At 39.1% G+C, this 21,093-nt stretch overlaps 1 protein-coding gene across 1 annotated transcript; it reads right to left on the bottom strand.

Annotated features, from left to right (window-relative positions):
* Nucleotides 1-5: 5 nt before the first annotated feature.
* LOC133333830 (inositol 1,4,5-trisphosphate receptor-like) lies at nucleotides 6-20,789 on the bottom strand (the record flags this gene model as incomplete). Its single annotated transcript, XM_061542142.1, is given in 15 exon segments — nucleotides 6-1,328; nucleotides 4,262-4,485; nucleotides 4,546-4,680; nucleotides 7,094-7,229; nucleotides 10,966-11,885; nucleotides 12,078-12,249; nucleotides 12,563-12,716; nucleotides 16,427-16,582; nucleotides 16,656-16,831; nucleotides 16,896-18,106; nucleotides 18,174-19,011; nucleotides 19,938-20,053; nucleotides 20,123-20,193; nucleotides 20,268-20,395; nucleotides 20,723-20,789. Coding segments are annotated over 14 exon segments (5,733 nt in total), but the record flags the coding sequence as incomplete, so codon positions are not given.
* Between the last annotated feature and the right edge of the window lie 304 nt (nucleotides 20,790-21,093).

The raw sequence follows: 21,093 nt of genomic DNA, 5'->3' as shown, positions 1-21,093 counted from the left end.
GTATTCGATGGCTTTATATCGAAATATCGCTTCAGCAGGGTACTCCTCAGCGCATCCCCCTTCTCCCCGTAGTTCACATCAATCGCCATCATTTCCCTCAACGTTTTCAATACCTTCACACACAATTTCTCCTCCTTTTCCTCCAACAATTTCTCCGTATGCTTGATCAGCTTCCGGATAAAGCCACCTGACTCACATCTTTTTCGTGCCTCCGTTCCCTGCGGGAACAACAGTTCCGATCTGTACAGTATATCGACCAACAGTGACAATTCTGCTTCCACCACTGGTTTCAATTGATCCTCCAGCAGTGAGACAATATCCTGCAAGCCCTCGATAATGGACCTGTCTAATCGCATTAAATTGGCCGAATGCTGTGTCTCATATTTTGGCTGTTTCGAGGCCAATAGCCATTTTGTCGTCTGCCTGGTGAGCAGAGCCGTTTTACTTGACATGGTCACCACCTGCTGTTCCAAGTCGAGCGGTATGGCGATGCTGCGTGTCTTTGCCGACTCAGCCAAAGTACGTATACAATTTTCGACATTAAAGCGATCAGCCAGACTCAACCATTTGCATTGAGATAAACGATAACAGACTTGCAGTAATTGTACGAATATCATTTGTCGGGACTGTACAATGGTGCTCTGATCGGAAAAGGGGCTACTGAAAAAGCTGGCCAGTATGGTGCAGACTCCATTGAGCACATAATTGATGAGGGTCTTATCCGCATTGATCCCCGTATTGATCAGCAAATTAATGTCCACCATAAAACTTTTTTCGAACAAATTCCACATGTGACCCGATGAATAGATCTCCTTCATCTCAACCTCTGTATCGATATAACAATGATTCAGAAAATCCACATAAGCCTCCTTGACCTCCGGTATGCAAGCCGGATGGCATATAACCGCCACAATATCATCCAAGGACAACAGGTTATTGCATTTGATTTCCGTGTATAAATTTTTACCCATGGTACAGCAGGCCAAAAGTTTTACCAATTCTACATGATACTTCAAGGGACTATCATCCGACAGTGGGGTCTTTTGAGTTTGCATCATATGCACCAGCTGATTGAACGATGATTTATCATTGTAGAATACCAAAACTTCTTCGCCGGCATTGATCAGTTCCTGCATAACCATATCCTGGCATTTGCGTATAAATTGATTCTCAGCCTTGACAATGGTCTGTAGGAATTGCAGATACACCACATGACGACCATGGATTTCAATGCAATGGACAAAATGTTGGACGACTTTGTCGGTAACTTCATTGCACAGGGTTAGGTTGTCCTTGAATATAGCACAGACGGTTTTGGCTTCGAGGATCTGAAAAAGAGAAACAAATGCGTTAGAAAATACAATTTTTAAAGACCAAGGTGCAGAATATTAATAGAATAGCCTCTGCGGATTGTTGTATACTATCGGATCCATCCATTGTTAGATTTGGGGAACATTGGCGCTCATAAAATAATCAGTACTCTGAAACTGAAGGTTGACTCCCAATGCCAGCGCATTACCCCACCTAGTACCTAGATTCTGTAGCCTGCCCTTGGTGATCGGGCAGTCATCTATTATTGCCTAGAAACAATGCCTGCTTAAATTTTTGCAGTGGTTGTTGTTCTTGTTGTAGCAGCCATATTGCTTCTACACAATGGGCTGAGGTGACAGACGTTGGCCGAGTATAACTCGGGTCGTTTCGGATCGTAGACCCCTCTGTCGTGGAAACGATTTGCAGTGGTTGGGGTCCTCGCTTGTTGCCTTTTGCCTCTGGATGGAGTTATTATATTTTGTGTTGGTTGATTTTGATACAGACTGTATTCAAACGACTTGACTTCTATTTTTTCTCCTCCATAAAGCAGTCAGTTTCGATATTCCTTTATTTTTAGTCCATCAATGTGCATGATTGGTCTGTTGTAGCCTGTCCTTGGTGATGGGGCTGCCATCTGTTGGTGTCTAGAAACAATGTCTCCTTGAGCAGTGGTATGGGTATTTACTTATTTAGTGTTGCCATTTTCCTCTGAATGGCGCCTTATCCCCCTCATGGTTTGATGCCGAGGTTAGTTATTAGAATATCAGGTGGCTTTGGATTTATTAGAAACGAAATTTCAAATAAATTTGTTCTCCTCCGCAGGGATTCGAATCTGGCTTGTAGTCTGGTATACTATCCACCGCATTAAGTCTGTCTTAAGTATTACCATGAGGGGATATGGAACGATATTCCTATGACAGATGAAGAATATGAAGTTCATACATCGGTTATCAAAGTCTCACGCTCGGACAGGAAGGCATATCGAAGACCAATTTGTTCTCCCTCGAAATCAATCAGCGATAAGATTTTTTGTCGGATTAGAAAGCACCTAAATGTCGTGGGGATGTAAAACCTGTACTACACTCATAAGGGAACTCGACGATTTCAGTGGCAATTAGGAGGATAAGTTGGAGAAAAGAACAGCACAAGTCAGTTTTTCTGAGGCAAACAGCCACCAGCCGCCAACGAGATTACTTGCAAAAAGTAATTTAGGAACCACTAGTTCTGAAGTCTCCTGAAAAGACCTAAATATCGTGATTTCGATTTCTTCATTCTCCAGCAGACCAGTAATTCGGAATAAAAAATACTTAAAAGTCATGAGGAAATACGAATGAGGGTACTCCTACAAGGGAACCAGAAAACTCTTAGACGTAGCTGTTCCGAAAAAAACCCAAATGATGAGGATAAGCTCGAGAGAGGAAAAGCATAAGTGAGTGCTCGAAAGGCAATCAACAAGAGGTTAGGAGAGAGTGATCCGAAGAAAGTATAAGCTAAGTCTAAAAAGGCTCTGGTCTGGAAGGTATATTGAAAGCTCATAGGAAGTATCGGAGACTAGTTTCTTCGGATTAGAAAAGATTTCTGATTTCGATTTCTTCAGTCTACTCCGTCAAGGGCACGAGAGAACTCTTAGTTGAAGTTGTTCCCATAGAATCGAAATTCCCTTCAAAGTTCGAGAGTGGAACAGTATTTGTCAGTGCTCGAGAGTCAAAAATTTACGAAGGTTAAAAAAGCTCAGGTGTGTGTGCTCCGAGGAAAGTATAAGCTATGTCCAAAGAGGCTCTGGATAAAAAGTCGCATCGAAAGTTCATAGGAATTATCGAAGACCTGTGTTTTTAAGACCAAAATCTGAAATCAACCAGCGATAGAGAATTTCTTCGGCTATAAGTAATTCCTTCGGAATAAGAAACACCTAAATAGAGTGAAAAAGTACGAACGGGGCTACTCACACAGGCTTTTGGCAATGCCAGTGCTCGGGAGGCAAAGATACCCGAAATCCTGAGATCGAATGAGGCTCTGGTATATCGAAGTCTAATTTCATACTGCGCTATGTCGATCAAGACCCGAAAACAATCAGCGATAAAGATCCATCGGATTATAAAGCATTAAAATGAAGTTCGAACGGGACAAAGGCACTACGGAACTCCTAGTCGATTTCAAAGCCTTGGGCAGTGAAAAGGGTGAAATATACCGAAAAATAACATCCTGCTGCATAGAATAAAATCGTTGCTTCAGATGGTTTCAAATTATGTCTCGTATGGATAGATGAAGAATGAAAGTGGGAGAGCTACAACGAAGTCAATCGGTAATTTTGGAAGCCCATGTATATCACTAGCGACTACTGATTGGTAGGATCAAGATTAGTTCAACTTCTGTCTCGTATGTAGCGATAGAAGAGACGAAGAAACGTGGGAGACCTACTACCAGAAAAACAGAGTAGCCATAATCGACCAGGCTGGTCCCGGTGTAGTAGCGAGAGTCCTTAATTGCAACGCGACCTTACTATATATATGCGAATCAAGCTGGTAAATTGTGGAAATAAGGAGACTGCAATAATCGACTTCGAACCCCTCTGGCAGGGTAGTAGTCTAGTAGCTATACCTGCTGATAAGATCCCGTGGAGATGTTGATTTCTGAATGGTAACCTCTACTTCCGGTTTTCTTATTTAAAAGCTTAATAACTTCCCAAAGAACGGTGCGCTGGTCGTAAAAAATACTAACAATATAGCAGTATAACAATTTCAGATCAGTAGCAAGGGAACCAAGTGGTAAGCCTTTGCAGGATTATTCGTATCCAACATGGAAGGGTACAATAAGGCGTGAATTATTTATGAACCATTTTAAGATCCACCTAAAGTGTGAATTTTTAAGCACTATTTATTCAAGGTCCGCCAAAATTGTGGATTTTTTTACAAATTACTTTTTCAAGGTTCCATCATCTTTCGGTACTTACCCCCGGATTCAAAAACAAATCCAAATGATTATGCAGCAACACCTGATTCTGTTGATTGCCCAAACAGAAGTTCTGCAAAAATTCGTGGGCCAAAAACATCAATTCCTTCATAAGGACATCATCTTTTTCATCGTAGGGATTTTGCAGGAGATCCAAGACTACAGTGTGGACGCCAACATTCCTCAGCAAGCGTTGCTCATGTTTACGGGGTTTTACATAGGGTCCTGAGGGATTTCGAAAATTTTAAATTATAATAATTATAATATGATCGGTGTAGGACTTACCTTGCGTGACACAAAATTGATTCATGCGTATCAGGATTTCTTTGACCTTTTTATATTCGGCCAATTGTTCAGTCGATAATGAAGCCTTATATTCGTTGGTTAGATTGCTATTATCTATAGAAGATTCTCCTACAGCTGAGGGGGATAAAGACAAACAAATAAAAATTAGATTAAGATTTAAAAATGGGGTGGGATTTTAGAGAACTTGTAAGGGAAATCCATATAGGATGAGGGAGTCCGTTGAGGTCCATCTATAATTTGATTCTAAAAACCTAGATTAATTATAATTCATGTGGCCAATTTAAAGTTAATACAAACATTTCACTTATGTCATAGCTATTTAGATGTTGCTGGCGCCCAATAGTAGTACTGTACCTATTATCAGCTATTAGTAGAAACATATTCTCAACCAAAGTTTTGTAATGGCGCCCAATACTAATTTGTACGTATTGATAAACCAGTAAGGAAAGTAGTAAAGTTGGACGGCGCCAACTATATGATACCCTTCACCACTGTGGGTATATTCAACAGATGAATCCTAACAGACGTCGAATTTTTGAAGGACCAGCAAAATGAAATTGGATCCATAAACATGTTATTCTGCAACATATACTAATTTTTTCACTTGGTCTGATACAGGTTTGCTTCAAGCTAGGTTATATTATATTCAATACGTTGTGCCAAATTTTTGTCAATCGACCTAACTTTGGGTCTTTGGTAAACCATTTATCTATCGGACAAAAATATATATGGGATCTATATCTAAATCTGAACCGATTAACACAAAAGTTAACACACGTCGTTCTGGACCTTATTCAGTACGCTGTGCCAAATTTTGTGTAAATCCAAAGATATATAGGGACTTTGGAGACCCATTTACCTTAAATCGGACGAAAATATATATGGGAGCTATATATAAATCTGATCCGATTTTCTCGAAACTTGGCACACATCATTCTTGACCTAACTCAGTACTTTATGCCAAATTACGTGCAAATCGAAAGATATATAAGGACTTTGGTGCCCCATATACCTTAAATCGGACGAAGCTATATATGGGAGATATATCTAAATCTGGACCGATGTTCACGAAGCGTAGCACACATCACCCCGGACCCAATTCAGTACCCTATGCCAAATTTCGTGCAAATCGAAATATATATAGGGACTTTGGAGAACGATTTACCTTAAATCGGACGAAAATATATATGGGAGCTATATCTAAATCTGGACCGATGTTCACGAAACGTAGCACACATCACCCCGGACCCAATTCAGTACCCTATGTCAAATTTTGTGCAAATCGAAATATATATAGGGACTTGGGAGACCGATTTACCTTAAAGCGGACGAAAATATATATGGGAGCTATATCTAAATCTAGACCGATTTTCACGAAACTTAGCACACATCATTCTGGACCTAATTCAGTACTCTATGCCAAATTTCGTGCAAATCGAAAGCTATATAGGGAGTTTGGTGACCCATTTACCTTAAATCGGACGAAAGTATATATGGGAGCTATATCTAAATCTGGACCGATTTTCACGAAACGTAGCACATTTCATTCTGGACCCAATTCAGTACCCTGTGCCAAATTTCGTGCAAATCCAAGGATATATAGGGACTTTGGTGCACCATTTACCTTAAATCGGACGAAACAATATATGGGAGCTATAGCTAAATCTGAGCCGATTTTCTCGAAACTTGACACACATCATTCTGCTCCTGATTCAATACTCTGTGCCAAATTTCATGCAAATCGAATGATATGTAGGAACTTTGGTGCACCATTTACCTTAAATCGGACGAAACTATATATGGGAGCTATATCTAAATCTGAACCGATTTTCTCGAAACTTGGCACAAATCATTCTGGACTTAATTCAGTACATTGTGCCAAATTTCATACAAATCGAAAGATAAAGAGGGATTTTGGTGCCCCAATTACCTTAAATCGGACGAAAATATATATGGGAGCTATATCTAAATCTGAACCGATTTTTCCCAATTTCAATAGGGTTCGTCCTTGGGCCAAATAAGTGACTTGTGCCAAATTTCATCCAAATCGGATCATAAATACGACCTGTACTTTGTTTACAATTTAACATCTACAGACGAACGGACATGCATAAATCGACTCAGAAAGTGATTCTATGCATACTCTCAAAAGGAACCATGTGTCTATCTCGTTTCCTTTTGCCTGTTACAAACATATGCACAAAGACATAATACCCTGTACCACAGTGTGGTGAAGGGTATGAAAAAGAAAATTTATTATTTTATATATATTCCACACTTAATTTAAAAAAAATTAATACTTCTTATAATTTCCATCATCTGAATATTTATTTCTAAAGCTAGAATGTAAAAATAAAATTCCGAACTTAATAACATAAAATGATTGAATAATATTTAATGACTGAAATGGCGCCCAACATAGGAAATATTACAACTTCTTATAATTTCTATCAGATGAATATTTATTATTTAAAAGCAAGAAGTTAATAGGCTTGGAGTTGGGTTTAATTTCCTGAACTTTACTTACTTGTACTTAATTCCTCGGAAGTTTTCGATTTATATACCCACAATTCGGATTTCTCAACACTTTGCCGCAAAATATCCAAGTCGTGTTTAATTTGTTTATACGATTCCACATCATTGTCGGAAACCAAAAGTTGTACCTTGAATTTTCGATTTTGGCAGGAGGAGAATGGGAAAATAAATGAAATTTAAAATATTAATTTTTATAATAAATGTTTATAAATAATATTAATAAATAAAGCTTTAATATATAAGAATAATAAAGAAAAATCAACAGTACTAACTATACTCATCCACTGGGGTTATTTTTTTATTTTATTTATTGAAGTATTTGTTATTTTGTAAGATTAGTAAATTATTTTTTTAATGAAAAAAAAAGTAAACGTAAAAATTTATTTAAATAGGGAATTAAATGTATTAAAAATTATTGCTTATAAAGAAAAAATATAAATTAAAAATCATTAATAGTTAGTAAGTTATTGGTTATTGTTGAAATTGAAAAGCATGGCAAAGAATAAAAAAAAAACCAACATTGGTAACACATTAAAAAAAATATATATTTCTTTAATACTAAGAACAAATTTTAAGAACAGCTTTATAAGAGGTGATACAAACTTATAATACCCTCACAAAGTCTACCAAAGAAATAAACAAATAGTTTTTTGGAAAAATCACTTAAAATTTAGAAAATAAAATGGACCAAATGCTCTTCTGATACTTTTGGCAATAAAGAGGATGTGCTAGATAGTGAACAAACATATATATATATATATCAAAGGTGGTCCATATAGGCCGATTTCACATGTGTCACCATGAGCGAAATACTTCCCTCCGGCCAATTATTATGTGTGGAAGCCAGTCGTACTAGGAGTCCCAGAATACAAAGTCCAAACCTCATAGAGAAAGCAGGGAGTTCCTAAGGGTGGAGTGATATCTCCTCTACCTTTCGGGTATTCCACGAACTCCGGACGGCGTCGGTACCTATTGTTGAGGACATATGTGTAAGCTTTTGATGGATAACGGAAGAAACCATCGTCGGTGCAGAAAATTCTAACTTCAGTCTTGTATGTATCGATAGCGGTGAAGAAGGAATAGCTACCATGCAGGAACCTTCAAACCCATAATCGATGCCTGTTGACGCGACAATTTGACAGACCATTTAAAGACAATTTTTCTAATGGACACCAGGCTGATCATCAACTCTACCCTTTCGGCATTCCACGGCCTTCAGATGGCATTGATATTGTTACGTATTCAGATGATTGTACGATCATGACGACGGGTCCTAAAACATCTAGAAGCGACAATTTGACCATCGAACCCCAATGCAGGAGCATTCGAAGCGAACATCAAATCGTTTTGAAGCGATAACTCGAGAAATGGTTAATATTTATTTTTTCGATCTGGAACAAATTTAGAGGTTGGTCGAGATGCAGAATTTCGATATTTACATTTGTAGCTGGCGTAAGCTTAATACATTCCCCAAGAACGTTGGGTAGTTCGTAAACCGATAAAAAGGATGATAATTTATGAGGAGCAGAAGGGCCAACTATTAAAATTTCGTGCTATTACAAAATTTTGGGCCACAGAAACTTGTAAAGATCTGATAATATTTCGGGGATCAAATGTATCAAAAATATTATTTGTCTATTTTTCTCGTCCCTCTAGAGACCACAATTATGTTTCTAACATCATGAAAATTTACATGGGAGGTGGATATGAATAAAAAAATAGGAACGGCTGTTTTGATAAGTGTCGATCAAAATTTAGCGGGCCAATTGGACCAAAGCACAGACATGATTCTGAAAAGTTACCAGTGTATGAAAGGTGAGTGATTGACCTTTAATCTAATATCAATTCCATTGTCACATTAAAGGGAAATTCGGATATCCTATGATTAGTATCTATATGGGAAGAAGCTTTCACCCACCGAGAACCCGAAATGCAAATTACAGTTATTTCAGGGAAATTACAGCTATCTCAACCGTATAACCGACTTTTTGTATTCAAAAGTCGACTTTTTAGTCAAAGGGAAAAATCGAAAAGTCTAAAGTCGACTTTTGCGTTCGACTATGTATCCCTAATATGAACAAAAATTCTGCAAAGAACTCCGAATGTTAAATCACAAACTCTTCATTTGGAAAATGCGGTTGAAAATACCGAAAATTTATCGGCAACGTCATATCAATACACTCTATACGAGGTTTCCGGAGGAAATATTCCATCTCTAAAACAGAATTTCATTCTTGCCTCCCGCCAACATGGTTTTAGGGGAAGTTGTGATTGACCATACTCAACGACGAGCTCCAGCATGGATCACAGCGTCAGCCTTAGATCTGTTCAACGTATTCGATGCAGAGCTTATATCAGACATCACGAGTTCCATTTTTTGAATGATGTCAAGCGTATTGTTGTCAGTCAATTACGTAAATGCTCGGCAAGCCTTCTTATTGTTCCGAGGCCGAATATCCAAATGAAAGATCCTCAAGGTATTTGTTCAATATGTATCTAGCGAAGCTCCGTAGTCATACCCCGATGATTGTAAGTACTTTCATTTCTTCAGGCGCAAATATTGACAATGTAAATGCGACAACTTCCAGCCACTATCACTAAGTTCTGGCGGGTGTGCAATCTTCAATTATCCAAGTCAACCCTGACACATTTCACATCTGGAATGCGGGAAATTATATTAAAGCTTGACATTTTTCTATCCCCACATAATCCAAAATGTTTCTATGAGTGATTTTAGATAACTTATTGCATTTGCCTTCGCACTCTAATTGCATTAATCAGAAGTTGAAAATTAGGAACAAAGTTATATTTCTAATTTTGAGCGCATTGTTTCCGAATCCTAAATAGATGTGCCACACAGCATCTAATTTTTCAATGGTCTATCCGAATCAAGAAATATTCCACTCATAGAATTATGGCTAAATCCAAGAGAGACGATATCAGTTCCAATTTCTTTTCAGCTTTTCTCGAAGTCGACATCCTGAAGAGCAGATTTTTTTACAATGTCACGTTGGAATAAATTCAACCACAAAGCACACATTTGTACTCCCATGCTTGCTAAACCTACTAAGGAGACATTGTGCTGCATAGCCATTTAAGCGATTCGATCATTTTTGACCCGCTCCTCAAAAGGTACTAGGCCATTCATTTAGTTTCATAGTTCCTCATAATGCATGACCGTCAGTTTACTCGTTCAATGAACAAATTGAACGAGAAGATCTAGATGAACGATTGGAGCAAAATGAACTCAATAAATTAGAAGACAAATGAACGGAAGAGCCGAACCTAGTACTTAGTGTTCCTTTTGTGGAATAGTTCCTTTGAACTAGTTCGTTGCGGAGCGACACGACTCTATTCCAGCTTTCACAAAACGGCGATCCCAAATCAAGGAAATTATATCATTCATTCTAACTATTTATACTAATTAAAATGGCGCCCAACATGAGACTAAACAACTATGTACAATTATAATACATATAATTGGATTTTAGCAGATTCTCATTAATACTCAATAGATGAAATGGCGCCCAACGTCCAAATCAATTGAAATTGGTTTTGTTAGTAGGCAAATGCATCCTGTGCGGTTTTTGGTTGGAGGAATCGTTCGATCATTTTTCTGAAAATGAGGCAGTCACGCGCAAACAGTTAATGGTGTTCCGTATCGTGAAATTATAACCAGTTTTTTCTTGTCTAGAATTGTAGAAATACCACAATCTGATTAATACTCTATAATTGATATGGCGCCCAAATGTGGAGTTCGCTAAATACACCTTATAAAGCTGTTCAAATGCCAACAAACAAAATGTTCAACAAAAACTTGACATTCCAAGAACTTCAAATCATAAAAATTAATTGGACACTTACCTGTCTAAAGGCATGCAAAACCTCCTGACGTTGACTGAAATGACGGAAGAGCAAATGCAATGCTCCCGATACTAACGGTGGATAGTCATGCATAATTAAATGTAATAGAACACGTAAAAATGTACGACCACCCTGACCGTCCAAATCCAAATTGGCAGCATCACCGCTGTCACAATCGAAAATGCCCTCCGCCTGTATGCCAATTGACTCTAAATCGATATTCTTTTGACGCTGTTGGAAAGCAGCAGCAGCTGCTGCCGATGCCTGGGCATCTTGGGTGCCGGAGCCGGTGGTTGTGTTTGTGTTGGAGGAAGTGGGTGATGTGGTGGAGGAAGATGATGTTGTGTTGGAAGTTGTGTTACTACCACCACCACCCGATATTGTGGATGGTGAACTAATGCCACTGTCCGATGTTGTGGTAATTGTGGTTGTGGTAGTCTGTACATAGGGTGCCGATGTTACTGTCGCTGTAGCTGCTTCCGACTGATTGGCAAATTGATGGGCGTCACTTTCGTCGAACTCACGCTTGAATATCGATAGGAGGCAACTAATTCTATAATCCAAACGGACATCCAGAATGAATTGTAGAATTTCAATGATTTTCAGCTTTGTGTCCATGACCAGGGGGAACTCCTTCATTAGCTGTGATACGGATTTGCGTTGTTGTAGCGATGAAATGGCCGGTGTGGCCATAACCTGGCCAACGGAACCCAATGCCAGGCTGGTCATAACGGTGTTCATATCGCCAATGGAACGCAGGACACCACCTTCGGCTAAAAATGTTGGGGAAATTTATGAGTGGAGTGTTAGTGTGGTGGTATTTGGTGAGTGCAAGTTCTAGATGTTTCAATCTTTTTTTCTTGGGAAGATTTTAGATTGGCAAATAAACTTACCAATTTTCGAATCCTCATCTTCGTTTGCTTTTGTTTTATTTATTTTTTTAATTTTGGCGAAAATAAATGTTGGCAAAAATAATGTAAAAATATTTGTTTTTAAATAAGCCAAGCCAATCAGATTCATTAGCCAAATAATAAGTTTCAGAACTCAACTGATTATATATGGGGTTAAAGACTTATAGGAGAATCTCATTCCCTCTAGTTAGAAACACTTACAGTCTGTTACAGCTGCCTCAAATCGTCCAGCATTTGGTCCAGCCGCCGTGGAACTATCAATGCTACTATCCGAAACACAATCGAGGATGCAAAGCAATGTCTTGGTCAATCGAAGCAGATCGCTGAAGCTATAGAAGCCGAAGTAAATTAAGTCACGAGCCAATTTCACCACCTGGAAAATGTATATTTTTATATAAATTTTGAGGACATATCAGAAACATTATGGAATTGAATAAATGGTAGAGTTGGATTGTTCTGGACTAGGGTTCCGAACTAGTTTATGCTCCCGTTTACCAAGTTCCATTCATCTAGATCTTTCCATTCATTGCCGTGTATCAGTGAACGATTAAACAAAAAATGAACTATGAACTAAATGAAGGACCTAGTTCCTGTTGTGAAGCGAAAATGGACGAGATGGTCCAACTCTAATGAATGCACTGGATTGAATTTCCGCATTCAACCCCCAAAATAGTTAGGCTACTTACCTCAAATGTCAACTTATTCTGTTCCTGATCTGTGAATAGCCAAACCTTAGCCGCCACATTGCATAGATAGTTCTCCACAAATGCAATGGTGGTATTAAATTTGGCCCGTACAGCTTCCTTGTTCTGATCAGGTTGTTGATTTTTGCCATCATAGCTAAAATGTAAAAAATAAAATTGAAATGAAAAAGTAGTGTTCATGTTTATAAAATGGCGCCCAACATTGGGTCCAATTAAAATATCGAAATTAACCTCAGCTATTCTGGAGTCTTTGAGGATTTTAATGTCAGATGCATAAAGTCAGGTTTATTATCTATGGTGGGTCTAAACAAGTAATACTTAAAAAAAAAAGATTAAGAACACTTCTCTGGAAAATCGGGTTAATAATCAAAATGGCGACCAACGATCAAATAATAGATTTTAAAGGATGTCGAACTATGTTTGGGTTTTTAGAAGCATTTAACACACGACGTATAAAGTAAGATTAATTATATATAAACAAAATGGCGCCCAATGAGGGGTCCAAACAAATAATAGTTGTTAATACGAGATGAAGTTAAACTCTCAGAAATTCGATGTGGGAAAGTGCCGGAATGTCTGGTTAATTATCGATAATCGAAATGTCGCCCAACGTTGAGCCCAATTATTGAATAAGTTTAAAAAAATCGAATTGAACCTCAGATATATTAAATTTTTTTCTAGGATTTTAAATTCGAATTTGTTCAAGGAACGATCGGTACTAGGTCTGATTCTTTCGTTCATTTAGTGGGATTGAACTGCAGTTTTCCTGGATTTTAATGTATAACATTTAAAGTCGGGATAATTATGTATAGTTGAGATGGCGCCCAAGGAGTAGTCCTAGCAAATAATAGTTCTTAGTATAAGATAAAGTAAACTTCTCAGAAATTCGAGTTAGATCATTCCGAGACGAACAAGTTCAAGGATATTACTTCGCAAGAAGAACGACCGATATTAGGTCCTGTTCTTTCGTACACCTACTTCCTTTTGATTCAATAATTCATCTAAATCCTTCCTTTCAGTGGTAGAATTAACTGATGTCAAACAATCAGCGATTGGACTATATCGCTGATTGAATGTCCTAGTTACGTTTGCTGAGCAAATATATCGAATCGCTTCAGATTGCTTTGTAAATCATATTAATTATAAAAATATGGCTCCCAAATAATAGTTCTCAGTAATAATCGATGTGAATCTTTTATATCTGGGGGCAATATATTTTTCTGTTGTGACATGTAATGTTAGCTTATTTCTTCAAGAATTAGATTGGCGCCCAACGAGAGTTTCAATCTATCAATAGGACGCTAAATGAATTAGAATATTAAACAAAATATTAAAAAATATACATTAAACTATTTTAACAAGTGGCGCCCAACGTTGGTGTTTTTCAATCACAATCATGCGTGTAAAATCGTACTGATTATGAAAAATCTAAATGGCGCCCAACGAGGGGTGCAATCAAAGAATATTTTTCAGCATCAATATCATTTATGACAAGTGACAACTTTTATGCTGTTGTTAATTTTTCAATAATTAGAATGGCGCCCAAAGAGGGATTCAAAATGGAACTAGAACATCGGAAGAGTGGCAATATCGGTAACAAATCTATCGCCGCTTCAGAGAACTGCAAAATCGTTATAAGTTTCGGATAGCATATCGAATTTTCTGAGCTACTTACAGCCGCTCTCTAAATAACTGCTGGTTGAATATTCGAATTAAGACCTAACATCCCATCGATGGAAGTATTATTACCAAATGAGCGTATTGAGCGCACGAATCGTACTGGCCCCAGAAAATGGGAACTCTATAGATTAGTCGTTGAGTTTCTACAACATCTGAAGTTTTGAGGTACGCAAATTAATTTAACAAAAAATTCATTAATCATGCGAATAGATGATCAATAGATTAATATGTGAGACTATGCGGATAATGTAGCTACAACATCTGAAGTCTTGCAACATAGGTAGCGGAGCTGCAAAATCATTCTGATTTTCAGATGACATTCCAGAGGATCCGCTTCAAAGATTTTCGCTCTGATTTTCTGGCAGGAGGTGGGAGGAAATTTCTTAGACATCAGAGACAGTTGCAACCGCTCTCTACATAACTGCGGGTTAAATAACTGAATTAAGACCTTATTACCTCATCGAACAAAGTGGGATTAATATATTTTATTTTGTTTTGTCGGACGAAACCTACTGATTCCACAGAACTGACATTGGTAGTCAATAGATTAGGGGAAAATGTGGCTGCAACATCTGAAGTTTTTTAATATTGGTAGCGGATCTAGGATCCGTGAACTGCAAAATCTTCCTCATTTTCGGTTATTATAGGTGCATTTGTGGGACATCATTACAGTTGCAGCCGATATCACAGTTGTCAAAGATAATAATATTGAATCGTATAGCTGGACGAGACTGCTTCCGAATTTAGAAAATTATGGACAACGATTAAGTCGCTCTCGAACCAACGGAAGAAGTATGATAGGTGACGAGGAGACAGATCAAAAGAGGTGCGATTAAGTCGCTCTCGAACCAAGGGCAAACATATGATCGGTGGTGAGGAGACAGATCAGAAGAGGTGCGAGAGTTCGTTTACGTACGAATCCTACTAAGCCTAGATCAAGAGACCTGATATTGGAGATCATAAGACATAAGTTTCTGGAACATCGGTACCGGATCGAGTAAACTGTGAGCAATGGTTAAGTCTTTCTAATAGGAATTTGGCTAATTTAACGATGATTTATTTAGCAGGTAATTCGTAAAGCATCATTAGAACGACAGATCGATGAGAAGAGTAGTGTGTCTTATAGCAAGCGAGACCGGCTCCGGCTTTAGTAAATTATTGGTAAGTCGTTCTCGAAACAAGGAATGAATACTGATCGGATTTTTACTTTTAACGGCAATAATATCGGCACCGAATCATGTAAATTGTGGGCAATGGTTATGTAGTTCTGGAACCACGTAAAACAAAATAATCGGACTTATGTCCCTTTTAACAATAATGATTGGTATCATTTGAGGGTAATGAGGAGACATATCAGAAGAGGTGAGGGTTAGTTTATCCTGAGAATCGTATCCTGAATTTGTACCCTACTTACTCCAGGTCCAGGAACCTGACATTTTAGGTCAATTGATTAGTCGGCGAGCATGAGATGAACAAGTGATTGGGAAACGGTTAAGTCGCTCTCGAAAATAGTATAATCGAAAATATGTCTCATTAAACGCTGATGAGGAAACATATGCGAAGGGATACTCTTAAGGACATAAATTTTCGAACTCAAACATTTCCAAAAATCTCGGGTTGTTGGGTACAAAAGCTCCTGTTTTGATCATTTAAAGAAGTCCACGTATTCGACTTAGACGAATTTTCTGAACCTGAGTATCCGAAATGTAATATTTCGTTATCTTAGGGGATAGAAAATGCCGACATACAAACCAGAACGATTTTAGGTATTTTTCCGCTTTTAGTTGGCTGTATTTGACATGCATTGTCATTGGTTTATAAACAATTTTTCTGATGATTTGAAGTGTTTTGGCATGTCCCTGTATTTGACACTCCCGACCCATTTTTGGCATCATGAAAATCTTATACGAAATTGCCGATCTTCAGCATCTGTAAATTGCTACATATTTCCTTTGCTCAGAGGATAAAAAATCTCCTGGCACATAATCCCTACCGAATTTATGTGTTTTGAGGGTAGAGGGCATCGAAATTTCGGCTCGGTCAAACTTAATTTCCAGGTGAGAATACGACAGAACAACAGAATAATAATATTAAGTCCTCTAATGTGGATTTGAAGTCAAAGCGAACCTAAATTTAATCCTCATTCAACTAGGATGTTCTACTTACTCCAAAATTGACATTTTCGATGGTATTTCACTCCAGAGACGGGCATATTTTACCGGCGTTACCGGTTCCTGGGGATCACGATCTACATGCAGATGCAGCATTAAACGACAGAACGAAGCACGCAATTCATAGGGCATTGTTTCATCGGACATGCATCTGAAAAGTGAACAAAAGAAAGGCAAAATTTTATTTTAAAATTCGGGATATGAAGAATTAGGGGCGTACGTACTTCAAAATCAAATCAATATCCAAATGGGGTGATAAATCATTTAAGGCCAAGTACTGGCGATTCAGACACATATTCGAAAATAAATTCAGCTGATGGCGATAGTAGTTGAGAATGGCAATTTCCTGCTCCTTGCCCTGGGCCACACAGTTGGCTAAATCGGCAATTGAACGGGATTCCTGTAAAGAAAGGAAAGAATGGGTTAAATACGGAGGTTTTGTGGGATACGAAGTTAGGGTATACCTTTAGACCCTTCCATTTCAAGTGAATTTCATATTTAACATTATCGCCCTCCTGCTCATTGTCCCCCTCGAGGCTACGCATATCCCAGGTGCTATTTGTTTTGGTGGATATCAAATCAAGTTTGTCATCATCGTCAAGGACTTCGGTTAGAGGCGACAGGGGTTTGTTCATGTCACTTTGTTTGGCGAAGCCAAATTTAGGACTCTTGACACTTTTCACTATGGTACCAATCAGGATATCGGAATTTTTCGAACTCAAAACACTTTTACAAATTAATTCCTGTGTGACCGCAATTGCCTTGCGATTTGAAACACACAGATCGGAGAGGTAGTCCAAGAAGCGTGAATCCCAATTATGCATGTTTTTGCGTACCAGCCCTACGAAGGTTTCAATTTCCGCCGCCGTGATGTGTTTCTCTAGAAGTTTACGATTATTGTGCAGCAAGGCGGTGATGGTATCCTCGGCGAGGATATCATAGCCAATTTGTTTTTGCATCAGCCCGAAATGTTTGGCAATGTATTCCTGATTTTTACGATAATCCTGTTGCGACAAGCGCAGGATGCGATAGCATAAACGGAAGATATTTTTGTAGGGACTATTCTTCGGATCACTAAGCTCATCTAGCCTTAGAAAGGGTCCATCTCCGCCAGGGTGTTTTTGGAAGGGTCCCTCTAAAATTCGGAACAGCTGTTTGAGTATGTATTGTTCTCGCAGCAATTTTTGCCGATCTCGTATGGGATTTTTTATCGTCAATTCCAAGGCCTTCGTTTTGTTCTGTTCATTTTCCATGCCCGCTATGAAGTAGACTATGTCCTGCAGTAGGGAGATGAGGGATTTCCTTTCATTGATCGAAATGGTGCCATTGTCCAATTTGGCTGTGACCAATACCAAGACCTTGCAGGCATCATTGGCGAAATCTAAATCACGAACTTCGACGGGAGGTACGGGTATCAAAGCGAAGGCCTCCTTGTCTTCCTTGACGGGCGAGCAGCATACCTTGGACATTACCGGTTTATCGTCATCGATGTCAATGGGTATGGAAGTGGCATGGACCCAGGTATTGGAGCAAAGGTGGCGTAGCCGTACATAGCTAGATTGTGGCACAAGGCTATCTGCCCTGGCCATGGTGGTGGGATCCAATTCGAACACGGTGGCAATGTCGGTGGAAAAGGGTACGGAAACCAAACGGTAGTGTTCCAATTTACCTTTGTCTGGAGAGAGGGGGGAAATTAAAATTAGTTACTCCAACAAGTTCTAAAATAAATCTCAACACCTTACCTATCATCGTCGAATTACAGCTAATACCCGAATCCTTGGCATTTTCCGCACTAATGTTAAACAGCTGGGTAGGAGTCTGATGCATTTGTTGCTGCTGCTGCAGCTGACCCACACTACTGGCATTTGCCCCGCTACCTCCCAGACCATTTTCAGAGTCCAGCTCTGCTGCCAGATAATAACCAGTGGCCAAATGTTTGAAACGATACAAAGAATTCCAATGTCCCGCACCACCACGACACGAATCATGTTGGACCACTTCGATTTCCCACAAGGCTTTACTCGAAGTGGCCGCTGTCGCACTTGTCCTACCCGTTGTCCGCAAGAAAACATGTTGTTGCTTCTTATACTCATCCATGGTAAGGAATTTCTCCTGTTCCGCATGAAAGAGACGCACAACATCTCCACCCTTCAAAATGTGATCTTGATTCTCTTTGTGTTCCATGAAGAGGGTAATCTTCCACGAGGTGGACGAATTCAGGACATTAACCTCCTTGCAGCCTGGATTATCGGGAAGCTCATAATTGGCTGCCACATGGAGATTTTGTTGATCAGCATTGACGGGATTCAGGATGACCTTATCGCCCACCACCACATTATCTCCCGTAGAGCGTAACTTATAGAAGGGCATAATATAAAACCAGGAACCCTCATTGCCATTGGCATCCAAATATACCCGCATGGCATTTTTCTCCAGCAGGGAGGGCAGACGTTTGTTCACAGTCAGATATTTGTTGGATTTCAGATGCAGCAGTTGGACCACATTGCCATATTGGATGGCGGTGCCCAAGAGTTTTTTGTTTTCCGTTTCATTTTGTTTCTTTTCGATTTCGGCGGCGTGCTGGAAAGAGGAAGAGGGAAGGGGAGAGATTAGAAACTCATAAGAAAGCCTCGACCTAAACAAGGCGTGGATTTAAAAAACAAAAATATTTTTAAGGACCTACACAAGGCGTGGATTTTTAAGGACCTGACGGACTTCCATGGCTATATAAGACCTGAACGGCTTCTATTGCCTATAGAAGACCTGAAGGGCTTATATTGCCTATAGAAGACCTGTAGGGCTCCTATTGCCTATAGAAGGCCTGAAGGGCTTCTATTGCCTGTAGAAGACCTGAAGGGGTTCTTTTGGCAGTAGAAGACCTGAAATGGTTCTTTTGGCTGTAGAAGACCTTAAGGGCCTCTATTGGCTATAGAGGACCTGAACGGGTTTTACTGTCTATAAAGTACCTATTTAGAAGACCCGAGGGCCTTCCATGGCTATATAAGACCTGAAGGACCTCTAATGGCTATAGAAGTCCTGAATGGCTTCTATTGCCTATAGAAGACCTGAAGGGCTTCTATTGCCTATAGAAGACCTGAAGGGCTTCTATTGCCTATAGAAGACCTGAGGGGCTTCTATTGCTTATAGAAGACCTGAAGGGCTTCTATTGCCTATAGAAGACCTGAAGGGCTTCTATTGCCTATAGAAGACCTGAAGGGCTTCTATTGCCTATAGAAGACCTGAAGGGCTTCTATTGCCTATAGGAGACCTGAAGGGCTTCTATTGCCTATAGAAGACCTGAAGGGCTTCTATTGCCTATAGAAGACCTGAAGGGCTTCTATTGCCTATAGATGGCCTGAAGGGCTTCTATTGCCTATAGATGGCCTGAAGGGCTTCTACTGCCTATAGAAGGCCTGAAGGGCTTCTATTGCCTATGGAATGCAGAAGGATTTAATTGTGCATTAATTATGGATAATTTGGAATCATATGTTTCCATCTATACTTACATGTAACCTCTTCAATAAATTTGTATCCGTATTTGAGCTGGCTGATTGTTTGGCGGCCTTCCAGAATTGCTTCTGGGCCGAATACCGATTCATGGGACATACTTTTATTAGGCAATCTGTCGAAAAAGGAAATCAAAGAAATGAATCTGAAAATCTGTTCTAGGGTGTGCTCGTGTCTCACTTACCTCGAAACTTCTTGGGTGGAAAATTTAAATCGCCTGCCTCCGGACATACCACAGTACGATCATCAACCAAACTGAGCAGAAACAGAAGAAGAAAAAAAACATTCATAAAGTAAATTGCAGGAGTAGATATGACTCCGAAACTTACCCAAGAGTACTGAGAAATCCACAGACACTGCCCTCCGCAAAAAGTGAAACAATGTCACCTAAATGCAAGAAACTTGCCGAACCAATTATATTGTCACCCATTGTTGACACGTTGTGCTTGTCCACGCTGTATTACCGCAGCCGAATGGGCGAATGTGGCAATGGGGAATAATATGAAAATATGGGAGAAAAAGAAGAAGAAGAACAACAAAAACATGGGTTTAAATAAATATGAATAATCGTTAATAACTATTTTGGGAAAATTACGGAAAATATACACTGAGAGAAAACTGGGGGTATAAAGAAAATACACAATATAGACCTCAACTTGAAGGTATGGTTTCAAAATTTTGAGAACATGGGAACTGAGTTACTTCCTATGTTGTTATTTTTCTTTGAATGTACCTCTTTATTTCTCTCAGTGTATTTTTATTTCCAATTGTTTACAACACTTACCTCCTTCTTACCTAAGCACAATGTCGCTTCCAGCTACCACAAGTGTCCATACATGTGATGGTGATGAAGAAGATGGCTGCTGCGACTGTTACTGATGGTGCTTATGACCCAAGTGGTTATTCTTCTTCTTCTTCTTCAGAGCATACAAAGATATCAACAGCAAACATTAACCAGAGCTGGCATATGTCAGCCTGCCCAGTAACAATGGAATAAAAGATACTTGGATGAGGGTCCTTCGGGGCAATTTTTTTTGGGTAGCAAACTGTTGCAAATGGTTGCTCGTTTTTTTTTGTCGGCTATTCTTTCTTTTGGTAACTTTTCTACTTAATTTGTTTTAGGCAATGGTTTCTCTTCTATGCCTTTTGTGATTC

The sequence above is a fragment of the Musca vetustissima genome, unplaced genomic scaffold (genome assembly GCF_032173495.1).
Source record: "Musca vetustissima isolate MV318-11 ecotype Yass unplaced genomic scaffold, APGP_CSIRO_Mvet_v1 utg51706, whole genome shotgun sequence".
In the NCBI taxonomy this organism is placed as follows: Eukaryota; Metazoa; Arthropoda; class Insecta; order Diptera; family Muscidae; genus Musca; species Musca vetustissima.
Note: the sequence above shows the minus strand (reverse complement) of the source record. Positions and strands in the feature narration are given on the sequence as shown.